The 16,353-nt window shown below is 37.3% G+C and overlaps 1 protein-coding gene across 1 annotated transcript in view; it reads right to left on the bottom strand.

The window, feature by feature from the left end:
* Nucleotides 1-7,385: 7,385 nt before the first annotated feature.
* NAA15 (N-alpha-acetyltransferase 15, NatA auxiliary subunit) overlaps nucleotides 7,386-16,353 on the bottom strand; it is a 69,927-nt gene continuing 60,959 nt past the window's right edge. The window contains exons 19-21 of the mRNA XM_042780989.1: nucleotides 9,789-9,935; nucleotides 8,745-8,842; nucleotides 7,386-7,586 (exon numbers count right to left, since the gene is read on the bottom strand). Coding sequence (XP_042636923.1) covers nucleotides 7,386-7,586; nucleotides 8,745-8,842; nucleotides 9,789-9,935 — 446 coding nt within the window. The remainder of the gene's footprint in view (nucleotides 7,587-8,744; nucleotides 8,843-9,788; nucleotides 9,936-16,353) is intronic.

The following is a 16,353-nucleotide window of genomic DNA, read 5'->3' on the forward strand; positions in this document are numbered from 1 at the left end:
GCCCAACCTTCCTTCCGAGGAGTGGCTGGTGGGTTTGAACCGCCAGCCGTCTGGTTAGCAGGCAAGTGTCTTAGCCACTATGCTACCAGAGCTCCTAATGCAGTAATAGAAGACCCTGAATTTGAATCGTTTTCTGGTTAACTAATTTCAAAGTCCACGCTTTCTTTCCCCTAATTAAATCATGCTATTACTAATGCAGTAATAGCATGATTTAATTAGGGGAAAGAAAGCGTGGACTTTGAAATTAGTTAACCAGAAAACGATTCAAATTCAGGGTCTTCCATTTAATACAAGACAGAGGAAATCTCTTTCAACCTTGCATAGTTGTTTGACCCTTTTATCTTTTTGAGGAATAACACCAATACTATGCCACATATTAAATATATTAACTATCATCAAAGACAGTGGTTCTCAACCTTTGGATATGCCTCAGAATCACTGTTGTAGTCTTTGAAAAAAAGACTGACTCCAGATTACTTAAATCAGAATCTTTGGAGGTGGGCCTGAGTACCAAAGCTTTTTTTTTTTTAAATAGTTCCTCTGGAATTCTAATATACAGCTAGGCTTAAGTGTACAACTTAAAGGATTCAATGCATATCCTACGTATAACAACAACAACAACAACAAAAAAAACCCTCACTGCCCTCCAGTCAGTCCCAACTCATAGCTACCCCTCCTTGGGTTTCCCAGGCAGTATCACTACAGAAGTAGATTGCCCAATCTTCCTTCTGAGGAGTGGCTGGTGGGTTTGAACTGCCAGCCTTCTGATTAACAACATTCAGGATGAGTAGATTCACTGCCAACCAATGCCACAATGAACAGGCAACTGAGAAAGAAAAGAAAATTGTCCTCCAGGTATCTGTTTCCTACAAGGCAGTCACAACATTAGTCAGATAAACTACAGAGGAAAAAATAAACACACAAAAAAATTAGATGTGCAAAAGCCTTTCTTAAGTAAAATATAATGGATCTACGGTATTGTGAGGAAAATTATGAGACCGGCAGAGGAAGGGGAAGAAGAGGAAAACAGGCAGTCCTGGGATTACAAGTGACTTCCATTCTCAAATGTGTCCAATTTGTAGTTTAGTATATAGTTTACCTTTCTATGCATAAACACATTAAAGAAACATTTCCAGATACACTAAAACATCTGTAACATAATACAATAAATGTTTTGATGCACATGGCAACGTAATGCCCATTTGTCATTATTAATGTACCTCGGGCCAGAAGGATGTGTGGGTGGTTGAGGCCAGCTGCTGCTACAGCAGAGCTGGAGAAGATCTATTACACTGGTGCTGCTGTTGCTGTGGTGGAGCAGAGGCAGTTGACCTACTGCTGTGTAGGTGTGTGAGGATGACTGCGATAATGGTTGTGCAGACCAAGTATCGCCATATGCAAACCTTCTACAGGCAAGGCACACAGCCTGGATCTCAAGACACTGCTGTGTCATTATTCAGCTGCAGGGAAAAAATTGGGGCTGGATTCGCACTCCCTTCTGCTACTGACTAGCAGCCTCTTCTAGGTCCTTGTCTTTGTTTATGCTGTGTCTGCAAGGTCTGGTACTCAGTAAATGTCACTTTCCTCTTTCTTACTATTTTCGTAAGGTATTGCAGCCTGAATGGAGTGGATTAGAACTCAGTAGTAGAAAGACAGATTTAGGTATCTAGTTTGTTAACAGAACTCTGGTATTAGCTGATACAATGATCCAGGAATTGCTACTCCATGCTTCATGGGGGATTGGTTCCTAACTACAGGATGTACTAAAGTAGGACATTAGTAAACTGGGGACTGCCTGACTCTACATTAACAGATAAGGGATAAATCTGTGAGCTTTTGCAGGTGCCCTGAAAGTTAGCAGTAGTTTATTGCTATTTTCTACAATCTGCAGGGCAATATTCACAGCACATTCTGGTAGCATAGTGCCTAAGGCACTTGACTGCTAACCAGAAGGCTGGCAGTTCAAACCCATCAGCCACTCCTTGGAAGGAAGGTTGGGCAATCCTACTTCTGTAGTGATACTGCCTCGGAAACCCAAGGAGGGGTCCCTATGAGTCAGGGCCAACTTGATGGCACATAACAACAATAACGGTATCTGCTATATAATGTTCTAGGAGCTCTGGTAGCATAGTGCTTAAAACACTTGACTGCTAACCAGAAGGCTGGCGGTTCAAACCCACCAGCCACTCCTTGGAAGGCAAGGGTGATCTCCTTCCGTAGTGATACTGCCTCGGAAACCCAAGGAGGGGTTGCTATGAGTCAGGTCCGACTTGACGGCACATAACAACAACAACAACATATACTGTTCTGGTCATTATACCTGTCAAAATGTATCCAGTGAAAATTCTTAAAGATTTCATACATCACACATTAGTAATGGATTCTAATGAGTCTAAACCAAACCATTAATCCTTTAGCTTCTTACTGTAATTAGACATTTCTCCCAAATACAAAGCATCCTAGGAAGTGAACGGAAAATGCTACGTGAAATGGAATGCTTGAAATGAGTAAGCTCTTCAAATAAAACTTAAGTTTTTAAAAAATTACAAGTTTGACAGCTGGACTGGTTTTGACTTGTTCTTAGACCCTATTCAATGAACTGCTTAATATGTTAACAGCACAATGCTAAATAAGTTACTAATACTTCTATTACTGTTACTGATACAAATTTCTACTTTGTTAATGAGAATTTAGTATTCCAGAATTGAGAACTTAAGGGAGGGAAGGACCTGGGAGATAGATTTCTTATTTATTTTAAGGGCTCTTTTCATCTTTTATTAAGCAGTGGTAGGAGTACTTGAAGGGAAATAAGTAGTTCAAAGATATGGTAGCTAATTTTTCACTATGAAATAAACAAGAAATGGTTCTGGAAGAATACTTTAGAAAACACAGTTCTTATCCCATTTGTGATGTGGCATGCAACAGTATACAACAGACCCAATAAACTTGCTTGCAGGTCAAAGCAAACGAGTACCAACTTTATAAAACGCAACGTTAGGAAACTGTGGTAGATTGGAACAGGAACTATAGAATGGTAGGGAGAGAAGCTTGTTAAGAGTTTAAAAAAACAAAGCCTGTTGCCATCCAGTCAATTCTGACTCATAGGGACCTCAGAGGACAGGGTAGAACTATCCCCACACAATTCCTAAGGCTGTAAAACTTTACTGAAGTAGACTGCCACATCTTTCTCCAGTGGCACGGCGTCTGGTTTGAACCTTTGACGTTTTGGTTAGCAGCTAAGTACTTAACCACTACGCCATCAAAGCTCCCTTCTCGTCAGATAATACAAACTAATTAAATATGCATGGTAAATGCAATTATTAGCTGAAGGCAAGCCACTGGATCCAGAAAAGAACCAAAACTCCCTTCACCTCTATGTTGTTTCTAAAGATCAGTTGTACAACTGCGGCCAAGCTGAAGACTCAGCAATAGAAATTTTGTATGGACAGAACATTCTCTTCATTGCCACCAATTTGTTTCACTTAGGAAGAATGATACCACTTGTATGAAATAAATTCAAGACAAAGAAAGAGCTGATTTAAAAAATTTAAGAACCACAGTATAATCTTGTTAAGATTGCCAAGTACCAACTTTACTTTTGCTACAAGCAGGCTTGAAACAAAGTCAATATTCTGGTTTTGGCACACAGAACTCTATAAATAGAGCACTGAAGGCTTTTGGGTTTCCAATAGTTGACAAGTGAGTAAAAATTCTCCTTTTAAATAATACCAGCTTTTTTTCTTTGTACTGGCTACAATCCCCAGACGGCATCTTTTCAAAGGCAACTGGATAAACTAAGATGCTACAAACTTTTGGACCTCTTTCCCAAGAGCATACCACTCTCTTTTCCTCTGCTTATTTTTTATATTTTAAGAGGGGGGTATGTTCTGATGGAGACGGTAGTTTTCAACAGTGTAGTAACGATACTCTTCTGCTATACTGAAAGAGAGCAGCACTCTTTCCTCCAGAACTTCTTGCACATTACCAGTATCTATCTCATAGGTGGACAAGTATTTAATATCTGTATCACAGACTGAACACTGAAAGGTAGCAGTATAATTCAATAACAAATAACCTTTTCCAAAAATGTTTTATTGCTATAATTTGTGATTTTCAACCATTAAAACTGGAACAAAACTTAAGGGTTCTGCCTCCAAGAGTGCAATATAGCCATTTCAAGGAACTTGTTTTTCAATTTAGGTTTGACAGTGGATTTGACATAGTTTAGATGATAGCACAATGGTATCAAGAAAACTTGTCTGTAATTTAAAGTTGAGCATAAGTTAGAAATGGAAGACTGCCTTCCATTAAAGATGTGTCTTACATTGTATTCTCTTACCAATTTCAAAATTTAGGGCTGGTAATTATCTAAAACAAGTCTGTATCTATCGTGTAAAGAAGTTCAACATTTCATTTTTACCTTTTCCCAAAGAGATAATACACACAGCAACTGAAATAATCCTAGACATCATACAGAAGAGAGACTTCCCTGAATTTATCTCAACCTACCTGAATCTGGACCACACTTTCTTGGCCTCTTTCACAGCTTTCATGTCACAGCTCTAATAAGAATACACCATGGAGTACAAACAATGCTGTGAAAAACAAGGGCCTCATAAAGCCCAGAAAAAAGCTATTCACTAATATTGGGACTTTTAGTCATGCTAATATAGATCACACTTTATTCTTATATATAAATACAGAAAAATGTTGAAACTTTATGACTCAACCATCTAATTAAATCTGAGTAAACTAACCTAGTCATATTTTGTTTTTAAATGAGAAATGACAAGAGTAGTTGAATATAAAGAAAAACAAAAAGAACTTTACTTTCCTATGTTAATACAGGTCAAGGGACCCTTTCTTCTCAAAAGGGCTGATAACACCAATCCTTAGCAATAAACATAAGGCACTTGTTTAGATTACAACATCACTCCATTTTTTCCCATGTGTTTTTCTAACCCTGTTTTCGCCCCCAGAAGCATTCGAAATAGAATGAATGAGACAAATGTGAGATGATCCAGTTAATTCTACTCAAAGCAAGAGAGTTCAGTACAATATTTTAGAGGAGTGATGCCTGGACATAAAATCAACCTAGTCAAGATCTTCTGACACCAGACAATGTATCCACTATGAACTGAACCTGAAAGAAAATAAAAGATTTATTCAATAGTTCCAGTAAAATTGGGTTGAAATACAATATACATGTTAGGAATTTAGCTCCTCAGGATGGCATCTGCATCAAGAGTTCTGAGTACTTGTGAGTATTCATTCTAAGACAATCTACATCATTTGAACATTGTCAAGACAAATATATGAATTTCATTTCAATATACAGTAGAGTTTAAACATAATTCACATATACACCCCCCATTGTATGGCTGGTGCCTCCTCCAAACACCTCATTAGTGGCAGAGGTAGCACTAGTGTTCTTTCCCAACAATAAGAACTTCAGTTGCCACTCATAGGAGAAGTTGAAAAAGAGTTTTTTTTTTTTTTTTGCCATCTGTAAAGATGTTCCTGAGACAGGGCCAGTTAATAAAATATAACAAAGCACTGGAGTTGTTTGTACTTCTCTTTACATCACTAAATTGTTAGACTGGGGTGTGGAATACAGTCATGTACTATGAAAGGTTGATGTTTAGCACAACTGTTCAGTCAGTAAAAGGATCAGGTTTCCTTAAAATCCCCTCTATACTTTCTATAAACTAAAAGTACCACAAAAAAGGTCAGTTATATACACAATTGATTCATTTTTACTTAATCTCTTATTTGCTCAGATCCTGCAAATTCTATGAGACTATTGAGCCTGAGGCTAGTTCTCAGTGTACAGGGTTAAAATGTTAAGGCTCATTTTCTCAACCAAAATAGCAGTTTTCAGTTTTTCTTTCAAATAATGGATTACATTCATAGTACCTGCCACCCTCAAAGAAATCTTACTGCAGGAGCAGCACTGCACTTGCATCATAGAATTTCCCTGACACCAGCATTTAGCCCATTCTACAAAGCTTTCATCCATACTAGTAGCCGTAATAACATCAACAGGTTAACTTTACACACTTTACATTGCCTCTGGCTAACACCTCTGTTTCCACCTGTGTATTTTCATAGAAGCCCAACACAGATTAGTTGAAATATTCACACAACTGTTTTTCAAAACAATTTATTGCGTCATATTTGGTACCTTATGTTTGACAACAAAAAGGAAATTACATCTGTAACTGCAAGAAAAAGAAGCTGGTCTGTTATTGAGGAAGAAAAAAAAAATCTTGGGCCCTTTAAAAATTACAAAGTCTTGGGCTTGCTTGAAACAACTGAGCAAGAAATATATTCTTAGAAATGTAGGGCTTCAAGTATTACAAACCTGTGACACTGTGGAAAAATTCCAGAGGTATCTAAACTGCAGCACTTTTTTTTCTGCATATCGTGAACAAGGCCTGCTGAGGTTTTTTACTATTAGTCTCTTGATCAGTCATAGAATGGTAGTCAGGAGTTCTGCTCTTTAACTTCAAGCCGTGGTAGATTTTCTTTTTTCACTCTGGGGTGAAAATTCATGCTTGCTAATTAGTTGGTGCCACATCACAGTGCGTTTGGTTCTTGCATTACAGTTTTAACAAGTTTGGCCAAAACAATGCTGAAAAGGTTTGCATTGTTATTTTATTTCTTCAAGTTTTCGTTAAAATTGAGATTGTTCCAACTGGTTCCTTCAGTTAAAAACTGTGGTACAAGAACACCAAACTGATCATGTACAGTGAATTTTGGAAACACAACAAGCATATTGAACACCCTCTAGGTTTCTCAGTAATTCTGCTTGGTATCCATATGTCCCAGTTTCTACAACTCAAAGATCTGTTGTAGGTTTCTCTGTAAATAGTGATTCACATTGCATACTTCCTATGGTCAGAATCAACCCCGTAACAAAATCAGTCAGATGCTAAAGCCCCAACAACTCTTTGTGCTCAGTGAAAGAATCCAGTGCTAAAACAGCATTTATGCTGTCTGAGATATAGTAAAATCTCACAAGACAAATTTAAAGTAATATTTCCGCCACACACCTGCTTTGTTAGCTGTTAACAGCCTCCAGATTTTATATAAATTAGTTTAAAAACATGGATGGGTAGGTAGGAATAGGATAAGGTATTTTTTTTTTAACCTCTCAATTTTAGCAGCTTTTAATTTTTTAAGAAACTGAACCTATATCCTGTAATATGTTAGATATTTTATATATACTTTTTCAGCAGGATAAAAAAAGTAAAACACTATTTGAAGGCAAGAACATTTACTCCTCTCATTCTGTGTAAGTTAGAGCAATGCAGCAGGTGCGTGACAAAAATATTGTACACTAGATATGGTCCAAAGTCATTCCATTTGCTTATTTAAGATGTTCAAATCTCATTGGCCAGTTCTTCAGTTTCTGCAGAACTATCTCCATTAACTGTGATCTTCATATCCTCTTCATATCCAGGAGGCATGAAAGCCAAAGCATAAGGGAAAAGCTTATGACAATTTGCTCTATAAACTTCAGCAGCTTCTTTACAGTCTCCTAGGCTACCATCACACAAGGCTTCCAATACCTCCATACATGTCTAAAGAAAGACAAAAGGTCATGTTATAACTTATAAAAAGTTTTTACTGTGAATTTATTAGACATTTCAATAAGAGCAACAGATTTCCAAAGGAAGGGATAAATGTACATAATTAAGGAAAACAAAAGCATTCATTCTCACCTATACATTCCATTAGAAAGTTTTTCAAAACCTAATTTAACTGTTCCTTCAGAAGTATGAGATTATACAAAAGGATGAATGTATAATCAGGGCAAAAGACCAGGGTGAGACAAGTGAGGTGTCAACTGTGCTATACTTCATGAGGCCCTCACCCTCACCAAGGGCATGATCCTGAGAGTCAGTGCATCCTTAAATTTTGCACTTTGACTCAGCCTAGCCCTGAACTGAGTATAAATGTCTTAAGTTTACAATATCAATTATTGTATACTTAATCTTCTAATGTTTTCTGGAGGCCCAAAGCCAATCTGTAGAATCAAACATTGTTTTTAATCTTTTATCCAACCAAATTAAAGAGAATCTTAAGGCACATCTGGTAAAAAAGCAGAAAAAAGTGTCTCAAATATAAAAGTGAGTATCTACCAGAAAAATCAAATCAGCTCATGAAAAATGGCAAGTTTTTCAACAAAATCCCCAAATAGGTCTGCTTCTCGTATTTTTAAATATTTCACGTTGACTTGTATTTTCTCATGTTTTCTTTCTTTATATTCTTTTCACTTGGAAAGCACTACTTCTGTCTCTCAGCAAGTACTGTTTTTACTTGATAAATTATTTTGCAACATACGCATCTATCTTTTATTCTACTTAATCTAGTATTACATTTCAAGCCATAAATATTTTAATTTTACTCCCTGAAATGACACATCTAAAATGTCAGAATCTTCAGAGACCACTTCTTGCTCAGAAATACAGATATGAATGAAAATAAAAATGAACTATGGGATGTATATGATTTTACTAAAACAGTCTAAAAAACAGATATAAAACGTAACAAATTTCATACACACAATCCCAAATGACTTTAAGATAAAGTAAGTTTTTGAATCAGATTCATAAGGGTTTGGAGAACACTATGCATAATAACAAAAAAAATACTTCTTGGTGAAATTTATTTTCTTGTTGAAAAGAGAAACAAATTGTAAGCAGTACTCTTACAGAGAGATTATGAAAAACTTTTACCTGGAGGTTTCTGTTATTGAGGGATTCGTCAAGTGTTGTTGCCAATTCTATAGCTCGCTTCTGACTAGAAGGATCTAAATAATACACCATTTTGGCAGCTAAAAATGAGGGGGAAATACTTATTTTATATCAAAGTAAAATCAACATCTTATCTTCTATCCCTTCAAATATAAAATGTTAGGTATATATAGGCACACTGAGTGTAGCACTTTATTAGAAAAATGCTAATAGCCTTTGAAAAACTGTTATTAAAAACAATCCTAAGGGAGCTATTCAAGCTAGAATGGTTAAGATAAAGTATATCTTCCCAGAGTTATATAAAATGTATGTAAGGAAACAGGCACAATAAAAGAGAGTACGAAGAAATTCACCAAATATTCTAATAAGATTTGTTTTTGTGTGGTAGGGCCACAGACAACTTTCTTTTAAAAATGAGCATAATAATCTGGGGTGAGGGGAATACTTCATTAAATGTGAGGGGGAATACCCAACCTTGATGGCATGAGCCATCTACTTGGATAGAGCAGCTGCTAGGCTACTTAGCAGGTTATTTTAAAGCACTAATAAAGCATACCGATGTGATCCCATAAAGTCCAGATTTTGTTTCAATGGCATAGATCCTTGTGCCTTAGAATTCCCATTGATTGTGAGATGGTTTCAATTTTAGCATTGCCAAGTTTAATACTTTACATAAATATAAAAAATGAAAGCTGATAGCCACATCCATGTGAATTTTAGGAGCATGGTGATGAGAGAAAGCTTCATCTTCATTGTATGTAATATATTGCTAAATTCAATTATACTTACTTCTTTATAATGCAGAACCAGGGAAACTACTGACCTTAATTCACAGTGATAATTTTGTTTAAGAAACTGAAAAATTTTAAGAAGTACATTTAAGCTGCATGTCTGTATGACATTCAAATGTGATATATATACATAATGCCCATTTGATGCTAAAAATGTGACCTTGCCATTGATTCATTAAAATAAAACGTGAACTTATTTCAAAAGGCGAACAGAAGGACAAAATAAAGCGATTACCTGATAATCTGTGTGGCAATGAATCAGAATTCCTTTTCAGAAAAGTTTCATTAAAATTCTTTGGATTTGTTGCTCCAAAAAGACGATTCATTTCTTGTTTTAATACTGTCCTAACTGTATCAGGTAAATCTTTACTTTCACAAACTGCTGAGTAAATTAAAACACAAACTCTCTTAGCAGTTAGATACTCTAATAAAGTTTGTAGTTCAAAAGTAATTTATTTGTTGAAGCTAATGAAACAGTTAACTATATACAAAGACTAAATAAATAAATAATAAATCAACATTAAAAGAGCTTACCTATGTAAATTTAAAGAATGTCTGTCAGCAGAGCAATCTAATCAATGTTTATTTTAAAAGTATTCAAAGACATTTTATTGACAAATGAATCATTTCCAGAAAGGAATGGGAAACAAAATAAAGAAAAACGTAGTAGTTTCACAGCCTTCTAAGCCCTTTAGGCTGCTCCCCCTCAACTCTAAAGAGGGCCTGGAAAGCAGGGGCTTGATGTCACCTACATGGTATAGAATGTCACAGAAAATATGTAGTACTAAAGACAACAGAGCTCTGGTAGCATAGTGCCTAAGGCACTTGACTGCTCACCAGAAGGCTGGCGGTTCAAGCCCACCAGCCACTCCTCGGAAGGAAGGTTGGGCAATCCTACTTCCGTAGTGATACTGCCTCGGAAACCCAAGGAGGGGTCGCTATGAGTCGGGGCCGACTCGACGGCAAACAACAACAACAACAACAACAACAAAGACAACAGAATTTCCATCACTTTCCCCATTTCCCTCTATACTCAAATAAGGTTCTACAAATACATGTCTGTTAAATACGACTGATTTATTTTCAGAGGCTATGTGAATTGAGCTATCATTATATAGTAAACTCCAAAAGATTAAAGAATTTTCTTGTAATAAATACAGTGTAGTTACCATATTCCCAGTCCTTGGAATTTGGAAAGGAAAAAGTGGACCCCAACTCCTTTGGATTAAATTCAAATTATTGTTTCCTTGTATAGATATTTCATATAAAGAGTAAGTCTAGAACTTTGAAGCCACAAAGACTGAAGTATAAATCTAGGCTCCATCACCTCGAACAAGTCATAACCTCTCTGAATCTATTTCTTGATCTGTAAAATCCAGGTGATATCTAGAAGGACTGGAGTAAGGAAGGCTACTATGTAAAACTGCTTATTAAGTAACAGGCATCCATTCAACTATGGTTACTATTTTTTGCATAGTTTGAGAATATAAATAGATTTTCTTTATGGTGAGGAACTACAGTATTAGCTTTCAAACTTTAACTGCAAGTATTCGTACTATGACAAGTATTTTTCACATTGTGACCCTTAAAACATACACAATATAGCAAACCAAAACCAAACCCATTGCCTATGAATAGATTCCGACTCACAGCAGTACTAAAGGACGAGTAGAAATTCCGCCATGATTTTACAAGGCTCTAATCTTTACTGAAGCAGAATGCCACATATTCTCTCCTAAAGAACTGCTGGTGGAATAAACAGCCAACCTTTCGGTTAGCAGCCAAACACTTAAACATTGCACCACCAAGGTTCCTTATGTATATTTTTTATATGAGCAAAAGTTTTACAGAACATTTACTTTTACTATGCTCAGTGAACAGTAATATTTGCTACTCTATTCTATTTATTTCACAGGTTTTCAAATGTTGATAATGACCCACTAAACTAATCTCATCCCATTAATGGATCATCACTGAACACTGAGGAATACACAGCCAAGTGATATATTCTACATATAACTATCAAATGAATACTTGATTGACACACAAATATAATTTAACATGAAAAACATGTTCCTAAAAATTTACTTTAAAATTACCTTTTGACAAGGAACTCTGGTGGGGTTGTGGTTAAAACATTGGGTTGCTAACCAAAAGTTGGCAGTTCAAATCCATGTCACCTCATGAGCAAAAGATGAGTAGTCTGCTTCCATAGAGATTCACAGCCTTTGGAAACCATATGGGGCAGTTCTACTCTGTCCTATAGGGTAGCTATGAGTCAAAATGACTCAAGGGCAGTGGGTTTTTTGGTTGGTTTATTTTGACAGTGAATATTTTATTTATTTTGCAACTTGTTATTGTGCTTTGGGTGAAAGTTTACAAAGCAAATTGGTTATCCATTCAGTAACTCACACACATTTAGATTCATGACACTGACTGCAATTCCTACAATGTAACAGCACTTTTCTCACTTCTTCCCTGTATTTATTGTTTCTATTTGTCCTTCTTTCCTATCCCATCCTGCCTTCTGAGGTTTATTTGTGGGCAAATAAGCCTTTTTGATTTTCTATGATTGGTTGTTCTAAAGAGTCCACACCTCCCTGATGTTACTGCTCATCTTACAGAGCTAATGCTGTTTGGCTGAAAGCTGAGCAACACAGGAAAAATATCCTTTGTGTACCAGATATTTTAATATTCTGTTCAATAGTGCCATTATGACTTGGAATCAACTCAGTGGCAGTGGGTCTGTGGAATATAATAGAAATTACAAATATATACTTATATATATATATAAAAAACCAAACCCACTGCTACTGAGTCAATTCCAGCTCATAGCAACCCCCATTGGGTTTCCAAGGGAGTAAAAATCTTTATGGAAGTAGATTGTCCAGTCTTGCTTCCATATATATACATATATTCCACCACTCATCTGTCAGTTTCTTGTACTGTGGTGGCTTGGGTGTTGCTTTAAGGCTCTTTAAGGCTGAAAGCTATGCCACAATTATTTCAAATACTGGCAGGGTCACCCATGGAGGACAGGCTTCAGTGGAGCTTCTAGACTAACACAGACTGGGAAGAAGGAAAGGGCCATTCATTTCTCCAAGAAGTGGCCAGTGAAAACATTATGAATATATATAGATAGATAGATTCACATACACTTTTACAGTACATCTGTTTATTAAGGAATTATGAAAAGTTCAAAAGGTAATAATAAGCAGTCTACTCAATTTCTTAAAGAGTTTTCAAAGGGACAGTACGTCTTTATCACTGCAAATAATCACTGCGTTCACTGCCCAAATTCAGTCCAAAAAAGGACTGCTTTGTAAAGTCTATCCAGAAAAATGAGTTCAGCTGAACCCTGGAGCAATGGGCACAATGAGGGTAGACACAATTCTAACTTTTACATTAAGGATCAATCTCTGTCTCTGACCCTCCAAAGTCCTTATGCATCTTAATTTGCTTAACAATCCATGTTGTTATGTGCCATTGCGTTGTATCCAACTCATAGTGACCTTATGTACAACAGAACAAAACACTGCCAGGTCCTGTGGCAGCCTCACCATCCCTACTATACCTGAGCCATCCCTGCAGTCACCAGGTCAGTCTATCTTGTTGAGGGCCTTCTCCTCTTTTGTTGACCCTCCACTTTACCAAGCATGACATCCTTCTGCAAAGAATGGTCCCTTCTGACAACATGACCAAAGTGGGTGAGACGAAGTCTGTCCATTTCACTTCCAAAGAGCATTCCAGCTGCACTTCTTCAAGGACAGATTTACTAGTTCTTTTAGCAGTCCATGGTACTTTCGGATTTCTTGCCAACACCACAACACAAAAGCATCAACTCTTTGGTCTTCCTCATTCATTGTCCAGCTCTCACATGCATATGAGGCAATTGAAAACACCATGGGTTGTTGGGTCAGGAGCATCTCTTAGTCTTCAAGGAGATATCTTTGCTCTTCAGAACTTGAAAGAGGTCTTTAGCAACAGATCTGCACAATGCAATATATCTTTTGATGTCTTCACTGCTGCTTCTGTTGGCGTTGATTGTAGAACCAAGTAATATGAAGTCTTTGACAACTTTGATCTTTTCTCCATCTATCATGATGCTGCTTACTGGTCCGGTTGTGAGGATTTTTGTTTTATGTTAAGGTGTAATGCACATTGTAGACTGTATTCTTTAATCTTTGTAAGTAAGTGCTTCAAGTCATCTTCACTTTCAGCAAGCAAGGTTGTATTGTCTGTATATTGCAGGTTGTTAATGAACCTTCCTCTAATCCTGATGCAGTCTGTATTCTTCTTCATATAGTTCAGCTTCTCGGATTATTTGCTCAGCATACAGATTGAGTAAGTATGGTGAAAGGATATGACCCTGACACACTCCCTTCCTGACTTTAAACCATGCAGTACCCCCTTGTTTTGTTTGAACAACAGCCTCCTGGTTAGGTAACAGGTTCCTCATGAGTACAATTAAGTGTTCTGGAATTCCCATTCTTCTCAATGTTATCCACAATTTGTTATGATCCACACAATTGAATGCCTTTGCATAGTCAATAAAACACAAGTAAAAAAATCATTCTGGTATTCTTGGCTTTGAGCCAAAACCTACCTGACGTTAGTTAAGATATCCCTCGCTCCACATCCTCTTCTGAATCCAGCTTGCATTTCTGGGAGTTCTCTGTCAATATACTGGTGCAACTATCTTTGAATTAAGTTCAGTAAGATTTTACTTGTGTGTAGTATCAATGATATTGTTCAATAATTTTCACATTCTGTAGGACCATCTTTCTTTGGAATGCATACAAATATGGGTCTCTTCCAGTCGGTTAGCCAGGTAGCAGTCTTCCAAATCTCTTGGCATAGCTGAGTGAGTGCCTCCAACACAGCATGCATTAGTTGAAACGTCTCAATGGATATTTCTTTGATTCCTGGAGTCTTGCTTTCACCAAGTCCTTCAGTGCAGCTTTGACTTCTTCTTCTTGATCATATGTCACCTCCTGAAATGATCACCTACCATTTTTTTTTTTTAAATTGTGATTTGGGTGAAGATTTACAGAGCAAATTCACTTTCCATACAGCAGTTCACATACACTTGGTCTCATCACACTGACTACAATTTACCACAATGCAACAGCTCCCTCCTTCTTCCTCCCCATAAGTTACCTCTTCCCTGTGTCCTTCCCTCCATGCACTCCTGCCCCCTGAGCTATGTCCCGGTGCATACACAGCCCTTCTATTCTCCCATGATTGTTCTCTCCAAGGAGTATATCTACCTAATATAAATGTTCACCTCATATGCCTGTCTCTTCCTTGGCTGGAAGCCACAGCTGTGAGTTCAATTCCAGACCTGAAAGGCAGCTAGGGGCCACAGTCTCAGTAGTTCCTTCAGGCTCTATCAGACCAGCAAATCTGGTCCTTTTTCTCCCCCCAAATGATTTTGAGTTTTTTTCCCACATTGTTCTCCCACTCTATCCAGGATCTCCTACACAGATCCCCCTCCGAGTGGTTGACAGTGGCAGCAGGGCACCATCTAGTTCTGGTCTCACAGTCACAGGATGAGGATCGCGTAGTGTACCAGTAGCTTGGACTATTGTTTCCATAAATTTTTGGTTTTCTTCATTCTTTTTTGCTCTGGACAAGGAGAGACCCATCATTGCATCTAGATGGCTGCTTGCAACCTTTTAAGATCCACTCACTATTCACCAAAGTAGGAGGTAGAATAATGTTTTGTGTAGTACATTATGCCAACTGAGCTTGATGTCCCTTACAACTATGGTCCCAAGTCCACAGGTCCAACTACTCACTCCCTCTGGACAACTGGCTGTGCCGAAGAAGTGACTACAACCTTGTCCCTTGTCAGCTCTACTATACACCTGGGCATTCTTACAGAACATAGCAATACACTTGTCATCTACCAATTCTTTCTGGCATAGTGACTGTGTATTCTACACATGTTCTTTTGATGTTTCCTGCATCATTCAACATATGGACCATGGAATCTTTCAATGTTGCAATCTGAGACTTAAATTTTTCCCTCAGTTCTTTCAGCTTGAGAAATGCTGAGTGTGTTCTTCCATTTTGGTTTTCTTTTCACATTTCAATAATAATAATTGACATTATCTTCTTAAGTTGCTCTTTGTAATCTTCTATTCAGCAATTTTATTCTGTCAATTCTTCCATCCGCTTTAGCTACACTCTGTTCAAGGGCAGGTTTCAGAGTGTCTTCTGACATCCAATTTGGTCTTTTCTTCCTTTCCTGTCTTTTTAATGATCTTTTGCTTTATTCATGGATGATGGCCTTGATGTCATCTCACAATTTCTCTGGTTTCAGTCACTGGTGTTCAATGCATCAAACCTATTCTTCAGATGGTCTCTAAATTCAGGAGGACTTCTTTTAATTGTCTTCATCTTTAACTTGAACTTGCATATGAGCAGTTGATGGTCTGTTCCACAGTCAGCTCCTGGCCTTGTTTTGGCTGAAGATACTGAGCTTCTCCATCGCGTCTTGCCACAGATGTAGTCAATCTGATTCTAGTGTATGTACTCTGTCTGGTGAAGACCACGTGTATAGCCATGACGTGTGTTGCTGAAAAAAGTTATCTGCAATGAATTAAGTCATTGGTCTTGCAAAATTCTATCATGCAATTTCCAATAACATTTCTATCACCAAGGCCATATTTTCCAACTACCAGTCATTCTTCTTTGTTTCCAACTTTTGTATTCCAATCACCAATGATAATTAACACATCTTGATTGCATGTTTGGTCAGTTTCAACCTGCAGATGTTGGTAAAAATCTTTAAT

The sequence above is a fragment of the Orycteropus afer genome, unplaced genomic scaffold, assembly GCF_000298275.1.
Source record: "Orycteropus afer afer isolate SDZICR_OR568_19922 unplaced genomic scaffold, OryAfe1.0 scaffold00076, whole genome shotgun sequence".
Classification (NCBI taxonomy): Eukaryota; Metazoa; Chordata; class Mammalia; order Tubulidentata; family Orycteropodidae; genus Orycteropus; species Orycteropus afer.